At 39.7% G+C, this 10,518-nt stretch overlaps 1 protein-coding gene across 1 annotated transcript in view; it reads right to left on the bottom strand.

The window, feature by feature from the left end:
- Positions 1-10,518, bottom strand: part of LOC115232484 (FAD-dependent oxidoreductase domain-containing protein 1) — a 28,856-nt gene that overhangs the window by 7,911 nt on the left and 10,427 nt on the right. The window contains exons 3-6 of the mRNA XM_029802383.2: positions 8,516-8,615; positions 4,773-4,867; positions 2,648-2,823; positions 165-307 (exon numbers count right to left, since the gene is read on the bottom strand). Of these exons, the coding sequence (XP_029658243.1) occupies positions 165-307; positions 2,648-2,823; positions 4,773-4,867; positions 8,516-8,615 (514 nt within the window). The remainder of the gene's footprint in view (positions 1-164; positions 308-2,647; positions 2,824-4,772; positions 4,868-8,515; positions 8,616-10,518) is intronic.

Here is a 10,518-nt window from a genome sequence, read left to right as displayed (position 1 = left end):
GGGAAGTTTGCAAGATTGCAAAAGGAAAGTCTGAAGCAGAGGGGAAGGAATGGATACAAATAAATTAAGGGGTTATCAGGAGGAAATGTTGCATAGAAGAGATTCAATCCAGAGCCAAACACACACACGCACATATGTATGTATGTATATGACTACTATATTACCTGGGTTCCACAGGCAAAGGCACAGACAAAATGTCTTTACCATGTCCAATCCCTGCCATTTCTGCCACCTCTCCAGCCCAAGGTCCAGCACAATTAACCACAATGGCAAACTTTGTGTGGTAAATTCCATCATCACTTTTTATCTGGAGGAGAAAAATAAAAGTAACAGACATTAGGTCAAACATCACCTCTGCAGAATCTGTAATGGAAATTTTAAGAACCCTAATCTTAACCTGGAATGAAAGGGTCTTAAAGTTAACTCAGCAGAGAATAACATTCTAGTAAGCAGGAAACCAGACAGGACTCTACTTCCATCATGTAAATAGCCCTGCTTGATATGTAGTAAATGTGTGGGCAGGAACTCCATATGGAGAACCCAGTGCAAGCTATGGAGACAAAAGTGGTACTACTGGTTAGTATCATAAAGGAGTGGGTACTAGTAAGGGTTGCAGAACAAGAAATACCAGTTAGTATTCTAAAACAAGAGGTAACTATTGATCACTGAATGGTAAAAGGTACCAGCTAGCTAGTTAGTATTATAAAACAAAAGATACTATGAGTTCTGTGGGTAAGAAATACTAGTTAATTCTGCTGGGAATGATGAACAACAAAGTGCTGTATAATATGAGGTACTGAATTGCTTTGCCTTGGACCCTTAACTCCTGGTGGGGCCATAGGGACACTGTCTTAAGGTGTTTCGTTTTTTAAGACTTGGAGGAGCTTATCCTTCTCCATGTCTGACCACAGCTGATTTCTTCCAGAAGTGAGAGAGAGGTGGATGTATGGGGGTGAGGAAATCGTCCCAATACATCAGAGGTAGTTTACTTATTGACTCAGAAAAGAAACAAAAGGCAAAGTTGACCTCACTGGGATTTGAACTAAGAGCACAGAGATCCTGAATGATTACCACAAAGTGATCAATCTGATGGGCTAACAACTCTGCCAACTGGCCCCCTATGAGGTACTGGTTAATACTGTAGAACAAGAAAAGAGAAAAATGAATGGAAAAATTAACCTCAGTCAGATTTAAACTCTGAGTGCAAAGAGCCAAAATGATTAACACAAACCAATCTAACTGATGCTTTATTGGCTTCCCATAAGGGCAACAGGTTAATACTAGCTACTGGTTAGCCTTATGGAGTCTGAGTTGAAGTGGCAAGCTGACAGAATCATTAGCATACTAGACAAAATGCTTAATGACATTTCTTCCAGCTTTATGTTCTGGGTTCAAATTCTGCCAAGGTTGACTTTACCTTTCATCCTTTCAGGATCATCGTCACCATCATTTAATGTTCATTGTTCATGCTGGCATGGGTTGGACAGTTTGACTGGGCTGGCATGCTGGAAGGCTGCACCAGACTCCAGTGATTTGGCATGGTTTTCTATGGCTGGATGCCCTTCCTAATGCCAGCCACTCCAAGAGTGTCAATTTGCATGACACTGGTATCTGCTATGACTGTGATTCTGCTCAGCTTGATGGGTCCTCCTCCCAAACATGACATAATGTCAAAGGTCTTAGTCATTGCCTCCTTGAGGCCAAACACTGGAAAGGAACCCTGCTACTTTGCCTGGAGTCAATGTAACCGACTAGCGCCCTCCTCCCAAATTTCAGGCCTTCCCCCAAAATTTTTAAAGCCTTGTGCCTAAAGTAGAAATAATAATAATAATAATAATAATAATAATAAAAACTGAGCAAGTATAAAGATCTTGGAATATCTTAGAAATTAGCAAAATGTGAAACCTGTTGTCATAGGTGCCCTGGGAATGATAGCAAAAGGGGCTGATGGCTACCTAGCTCAGATACCAGGAAACCCCAAATGGCAGAAATTCAAAAGATAGTGCTTATGGGATAATTCACCTTTGGAAACATGGGTGGTTCATTCAACATCCTTAATCCTTATTCAGGGACATTTTAAGCAGGATGGCCTACTCGACCTGAAGAAAATTCTAACTGAGCACCACCTGCAAGGTCATGCGCTGTTTATCTTGATATGAGATCACCATGTTGCGCACACAGGGTTGTGATGCATGTGCCTGGTGTACCCTTATCAGACAGGTAGTCATGATGGGTATACTGGGCTTCGTATATTTTACTCCAGTGTCACTTTGATGACATGCACTACTCTCTCACTCAATAATACTTATTATTATTATTATTGATTTATTATTGTCATATGTTTCTCCCAAGCTCATCTTTTGCTTTTCATCCATTTGGGATTGATAAATTAAGTACCAGTTGAGCATTGAGTCTGATGTAATCAACTAGCCAAAATTTTAGGCCTTGTGCTTAAAGTAGAAAAGATTATAAAATATGATTTGAATTCCTGATGAATGAAACCCATGTTTCTGCATTGACTTTTCACTTTAGCTTTGCTACAAATGCTCAAGGAAAAAGAATGAACATCACCAGTTCACATTTCATCTCTCTTAAAATGTAGATCCTTTTCTTGTAATAATGGAAAAGAAACCAGCATATAATTTACCTGTACACAGTCTAACTTATTTTTTGTTACAAGACCTTCACTGCTATGTTCAACATATGATGTCAGATCAAATCCAATGGCTTCACCAGTGACATATCTTACACCAAGAGATAAATTTTTTTGTTTCAGAGCTCGTATTAAAGTCCATGAATCAAACCAGCCTTCACCTTCAAGTCCTGAAAATAAAAGAAGAATAAGATAAACTCAATACTGAACAACAACAACAGCAGCACCAGCACCGCCACCACCACCACAACCACCACCACCATTATATATATATATATTTATTGAAATGGATAAATGAATTATCTTGTTACGGATTATTCAAAATTTAACCGATACCTGGGTAGCAAAAATCACAACAGAAAAAAACACGGTTGAGGTTACCACCATGGGGTGTCGCAACCGTGCCTTAGCGCGGATAATTGAAGTTTTATATATTTAGTGAAGGGAAGAAATGGAGCTGAACGAAGATTCTACAAAATTCCTTTTTATTATTAGAAAATAATAAAAAGGAATTTTGTAGAATCTTCGTTCAGCTCCATTTCTTCCCTTCACTAAATATATATATATATTATATATATATATATTTATGGAAATCGATCAATGGAAATTGCAGATGTGTTACCAGTGCCGGTGGCATGTAAGAGAACTTTCCGTTTCGCGACCGTTGCCAGCACCGCCCCGTTTCGTGTCCGTTGCCAGCCTCGCCTGGCCCTCGTGCCGGTGGCACATAAAAAGCACCATCCGTTCGTGGCCGTTTGCCAGCTCTGTCTGGCACCTGTGCGGGTGGCACGTAAAAAGCACCCACTACACTCACGGAGTGGTTGGCGTTAGGAAGGGCATCAAGCCGTAGAAACACTGCCAGATTTGACTGGGCCTGATGAAGCCTTCTGGCTTCACAGACCCCAGTAGAACCGTCCAACCCATGCTAGCATGGAAAACGGACGCTAAATGATGATGATGATGATGATGATGATATATATATACACATATATATATAAAGGGGGTAGAGAGAGGGGAAAGAGAGAGATAGATAGATAGAGCGAAAGAGAAAGAGAGAGACAGACAGATTGATAGAGAAAATGAAAGAAAGGGAAAAGAGAGAATAGGCGATAAAAGGGGGGAAAGAGTGGGAGAAGAGAAAGATAGATAGATAGAGTGAGAGAGAGCAGGAACAAAGAGCAACGAGCTCTATACGTGGCCATTATATATGAAAAACAAACTAACTTGGCTTATCAGTTGACTTAATGGGTGGAGGTAGTGATTTTAATGAGAGACAGAGAAACCATTAACGGTTACACTTGACTAAGATAGACTATTGAATGTCAACAATGGAAAAGTTAAACAACAAATCTTATGTTAAACCAAATAAAATTTAACCAATGGATTGGTGTATATATATATATGACGGGGTGCTGAAAAATTCCTGACTTTAAAGGTATCGTAAAAGGCCTGGTTGGAGGCTCAACCTTTCAAGTTGTTTTACACAGCTTAGAAAAACAGAAGGACTACTGCAATAAGTGTATGAATCTGAGAGGGGAATGTGTTGGATAAAATCATAAATTAATTGACCCTCCTGTATTTTCTTTTACCCAAAGCTAGGAACTTATCAGCACCCACTTGTGTGTGTGTGTGTGTGTGTGTGTAATAGGTGCAGGAGTGGGTGTGTGGTAAGTAGCTTGCTTACCAGCCACATGGTACCGGGTTCAGTCCCACTGCATAGCACCTTGGGCAAGTGTTCTCTACAACAGCCTTGGGCCGACCAAAGCCTTGTGGATTTGGTAGGCGGAAACTGAAAGAAGCCCATCGTATGTATGTATGTATGTATATATATATATATATATATATGTATGTATATATTTGTGTGTCTGTGTTTGTCTGCCTCACCATCGCTTGACAACCAATGTTGGTGTGTTTACATCCCTGTAACTTGGCAGTTTAGCAAAAGAGATCAATAGAATAAGTACTAGGCTACCAAAAGAATAAGTCCTGGGGTTGATTTGTTCTACTAAAGCTGGTGCTCCAGCATAGCCACAGTCAAATGACTGAAACAAATAAAAGAATACAAAATACACACATACACAAAATAATATAAACAAAAATAACAAAAACATGTAGTTACCATATGAGGCCAGTTCAATTCCATTTATATTAAGCCAAGGAAATTTTTTGGCCAGAAGATCACGACTCAGTAGTTCAATTTTGGCACCATTTTCTCTGTTAACAGAAAAGGCAGAATTTTTAATTTATTCAAAAACCAGAAGCAGATTTTATACAGATGAGGTAATTATGTGGCATCTTGGACAAGTGTCTTCTATGTAATCAGACATGTTTTCACTGAAGATTGCTTGATGAGGAGAGCGTTATTGAACACCTTGTGAGATGAAAAATAAAACCCGTCAAAGGGCGGATATATATACATATATATGCGTATACATGTACATGGTAAACATATTTATATATTCTGTATATTCCAAAAGCATCCTAATTTAATCCTTATTATCCTCTGAAAACCCCAACAATTTTCCTCATAAGGTATTTAAAATGCAAAAGTATATTTTTATATATCTTTTGTAATTTTAATCTTATTTGAGAAATGAAACAATTGTTGGTTAATATGCTGATTAATTAATAAATTAATTTGTATCCATTAGATCTTTGTTTTCTAACTCAATATATATACATATATATATATATATATATATAAATGTAACATATGGTATAATTAGAAACAGGGCAAATTTTTAGCCATTCCTCTGCAGACTGAAAAAAATGATGAACAACCTTAATCGATTTTCGAACCTTATTAGGCTCTCATCAGGTGTCTATATCATTCTGACAGTCTCCAGAGGAACAAGCAGCCAAACTGTTTATATACTCAACAAATGCAGCAGTTACTCTATGATGGAGTCCCTAATTTGCATACCAAAAGTGTTTAACACTCTATAAATACCAGCAGCTGTCAACAGGGAGCTTAGTCCACACAGTATCAAGGTATGATATAATAAATATGTAACATATGGTATAATTATTGGTGCCACATACAAAGCACATGTGATAGTGCCATGTAAAAGCACCTGTGTGGTGCAATGTGAAAGCACTCGTGTAGTGCCATATGTGTCCAAGTGGCACCATGTAAAAGCGACACAGCACACCCTGTAAAGTAGTTGGCATTAGGAAGGGCATCCAGCCATAGAAGCCATGCCACAACAGACAACTGGAGTCTAGTGCAGCTCCCCAGTTTGCCAGCTTTGGTCAAACTGTCCAACCTATGTCAGCTTCGACAAGGGACGTTAAATGGGGATGATATCTATCTATCTATATATATATATAGTGAGTGTGTGTGTGCCTTTGTGTCTGTGTTTGGTCCCCATCACCGCTTGACAGCTAATGCTGATGTGTTTACGTGTAAATTAGAAGTACAGCAAAAGAGACAGACAGAATAAATACTAGGCTTTACAAAAAAATAACTAGTCCTGGGATCAATTCATTTAGCTGAAATTCTTCAAGGTGGTGCCGCAGTATGGCCACAGTCTAATAACTGAAACAAATAAAAGAAAAAAAAAGCTCCAGGTCAGCCTCGATCGAGCAAATCCATGGCTGAAGCTGTTCCAGCTTTGACCATCCTGTTTTTATTCTTCAGTCATTGCAATCGTGACAGCTTGGCTTGATAAATAAGCTTGTTCACACCAAATGCAGGTTGTATTTAATGTGAACAGCTAGCAGACAATTTGTTGGTAGGATATATCAGCAAATGTCACAGGTTACACCAACCCATAAACAGTGACAGAGCTATTACTATCACAGTTCATTGCAGATCATAAGAATTCACACAGATACACATACATACATGCATGTGCACACACACATAGTTTCCATCAATCAAATTTCATCATAATTGATTGGCTGGTCTGGAGTTGTAATAGGAGGTGCTACTTTATTACTTAATCATTGATCACAACACAAAGGAAAATATTAATTTTAAAGCAGAATTTGTTTTGACACCAATCTGCTCTGTTCTAATATAATAAAATCATTTATCTTGAAGTGTTCATAAATACTTCATTTTTGCATCTGCTCTGCAAGATTCTTTATGTGAATTCCTATGTAGAAACAAATGTTGTTGTGTCTATGGAGATTCATTATTTTTTCTTTTTCTTTTCTTCTGTTCTAACTAGAATATTGATGTCATCCACATACATTCAGTGTGTATTAGTAATATTGGTATAATGAGTCTCCTTAGACACAACAGAATGTTATATAATTTACTAGCAGTATAGCCCAGTGTTGCACAGGATTAAGTTAGGATTATTAAGCTGATCAAACGCTTTGTTTCAAACCAAACTAAGTAACACCGACATCAAATTTGAGTGAAATTTGTTGAAATTGGTAAACATTTAGCTGAAAATAGGTTACAGACAATTTGATTGAGGAATCCATAAGGAATCGTTTTATCAATTTTTCCACTCATCATCATTATCATCATCGTTTAACGTCCGTTTTCCATGCTAGCATGGGTTGGATGGCTCCAGTCTGATCTGGCAGTGTTTCTACAGCTGGATGCCCTTCCTAATGCCAACCACTCACTGAGTGTAGTGGGTGCTTTTCATGTGCCACCAGTACATCGACCAGAGGAGGCTGGCAATGGCCACGATTGGTTGGTGCATTTTACGTGCCACCGGCATGAAAGCCAGTCAAGGTGGCGCTGGCATCGGCCATGTTCGGATGTTGGTTTTTACGTGCCCCTGGCACGGGTATCACAACTACAATTTCCATTTTGATGTTGATGTACTTGACTCAATAGGTCACCTCAAGCATAGCAAGTTGCCCTACGATCCAAGGTACTTTTGAATGGGCTGGGGCTGGTTATGCGAAACTGGTGTAGGATACAGCCGTGACTCACTTTATTTGCTGGGTCTTCGCAGTCACAGCATATCGCCAGAGGTCTTGGTCTTTCGACATTGCCTCTGTGAGGCCAACGTTCGAAGGTCATGCTTGACCACCTCATAAAATGTCTTCCTGGATCTACCGCTACCCCAGATTCCTTCAACTGTTTGGGAGTGGCACTTCTTCACACAGTTCTCCTCATCCATCCATAGTACATGACCATACCAGCGCAAATGTCTCTCTTGCATGCCACATCTGATGCTTCTTATGTCCAACATTTCTCTCAAGGCGCTTACACTCTGTCGTGTGTGCACACTGACATTACACATCCAGCAGATCATGCTAGCTTCATTTCTTTCAAGCTTACGTATGTCCTCCACAGTCACAGCCCATGTTTCACTGCCATGAAGCATGGCAGTTCACACACATAGATTGTTTTTCTGTGGGGGAGAATTTAAAGCATTCAAAGATATGATGCATTAAAGCATTCAAAGATATGAAGTAATGCCAGCATCAAGTTTGAACAAAACAAGTCAAAACTGGTTAAACTATATTCCCGTACACACACACACACATCCTGCCTTTTATAGATATACAGATATATAAATTTAAAAATATAATGTATATAAATTAAAATTTCTCACTATAATTTTGTGAGAATCGTTCATGAAGTTATGTTCCAAACACAAGCCTCTATAGTTTTAAAATTAGTTATTGTAATTAAATCTCTTTAAATTCTTGACTATTTTCAAAGATAATTGAAACCATGTATGTAGTTTGAATTGATACAAAATAATGAATGACAAGAAATACGAGAGCTGAGAGGAAATCCTAGAGACCTATGAATCTGGGGGGAAAGAATGAAAGAAAGAATAAACTAAGAAAAGGTTCAGAATAAGAGACAGAGTGGAGATGGTGGGGAAAGATGGAGTAGAAGGAAGAGATAGATATATGAAGGAGTAGGAGTGGCCAAATTACCTCTGCATTTTGACATTCTTTGCAAGTTGTTCTGATCCAGCAGGTGTAGCCAAGAATAAATATCCCTGATGATTGAACTGAACATCAGGAGGATCCATATCTGTGAGGAGAGAAGAAAGAAAATGAAAGCATGACCGTAAAACCATGCCCAAACGGACACAAAAGTATGGTGCAGGCTTCTGCTTGGACATCTCCTGTCAAACTGTCCAACCTATGTTGGCATGGAAGGAGGACATTAAATGATAATGACGATTATGATGACTGTGTGGTTATGAAGTGTGTTTGGCAACCAAGCAGTTTCAGGTTCAGTCCCACAGTACAGCACCATAGGCATGTATCTTCTACCATAGCAGCAAGCTGACAAATGCCCAGAAATTGTATGGAAGCCCATTGTCACTCACCCACTGACATATACACACATATGTAGTAATGCATTAAAGGATTTATGAATTTCTATTTGAAAGTTTGTGTTATTACTATATGTATTTGCATGTGTGTGTGTGTGTGTCTTCGTATGTATGAATGTATGATCTTGTGGCTGGTGGTTGTCTACACCACTAGTGCTCAAGCTGATTTGTTAACTGCTAGGAGCTGCATATGCATGCCGATGTTGGGAGTTGACTGTTGGGTGCTGGCTGTTATTTCTAGTGTTGGAGGCCAACAGTTGTACATAGAAGAAAACAATGAAACCTGTTGAGATATTTACAAACTTTATTTCTTGTGAGAGAGTTTAGATGTTATGTAATAATATTCGCAAAGTTACTGAAGACATTGTGTCGAAAGTCACTCTGTATTGTTGCTGCTGATAGTCTATTTGCCATCCATCTACCTTGTTGTCTCAGCTACATCCCAAAGCTCTCTCTGCTGGTGTCACATGTGTGTGTGTCATCTTATACTGTTTGAGAGGCTCAGAAAGGAAGGCACCAAAAGATTATACAACCAATGGAACCTATTCCACATGGAGTCATAATTGGCCAGATTTTGTTGGTCACATGGGTAATATTCTTTCTAGGCGAAGTTGCGATTGGTCAGATTTGCTGATCTTATGGGCAACATTTTAGTGAATCATAACATTTGTGGTTACTGAATATTTTCATTACAACCTTACACCTCATCATCATCATCATCATCGTTTAACATCCGTTTTCCATGCTAGCATGGGTTGGATGGTTCGACTGAGGTCTGGGAAGCCAGGAGGTTGCACCAGGCTTCAGTCTGATCTGGTGGAGTTCCTACAGCTGGATGCCCTTCCTAATGCCAACCACTCCGTGAGTGTAGTAGGTGCTTTTTACATTCCACCTGCACAGGGGCCAGAGGAGGCTGGCAAAGGCCATGATCGATTGGTGCTTTTATGTGCCATCGGCACGGAAGCCAGTCAAGGCGATGCTGGCATCAGCCACGTTCGGATGTTGGTATTTACGTGCCCCCGGCACGGGTATCACAACTACAATTTCCATTTGATTTTTATTTTGATGTTGATGTACTTGACTCAATAGGTCGCCTCAAGCACAGCAGGTTGCTCTACGATCCAAGGTAAGTACAGCAGGTCATCCTACGATCCAAGGTACTTTTGAACGGACTGAGGCTGGTTATGTGAAACTGGTGTAGGATAGTATTTGTCGGGCCTTCGCAGTCACAGCATATCTCCAGAGGTCTTTTGTCATTGACTCTGTGAGGCCCAATGTTCGAAGGTCATGCTTGACCACCTCATCCAATGTCTTTCTGGGTCTACCTCTACCCTGGATTCCTTCAACTGTTTGGGAGTGGCACTTCTTCACACATCTCTCCTCATCCATCTGTAGTACATGACCATACCAGCACAAACATCTTTCTTGCATGCCACATCCGATGCTTCTTATGTCCAACATTTCTCTCAAGGCGCTCACACTCTGTCATATGTGCACACTGACATTACACATCCAGCGGATCATGCTAGCTTCATTTCTTTCGAGCCTATGCATGTCCTCCACAGTCATGGTCCATGTTTTACTGCTTTGAAACAA

Source organism: Octopus sinensis, linkage group LG2 (genome assembly GCF_006345805.1).
Source record: "Octopus sinensis linkage group LG2, ASM634580v1, whole genome shotgun sequence".
Lineage (NCBI taxonomy): Eukaryota > Metazoa > Mollusca > Cephalopoda > Octopoda > Octopodidae > Octopus > Octopus sinensis.
This window is presented reverse-complemented; position numbering and strand designations above follow the sequence as displayed.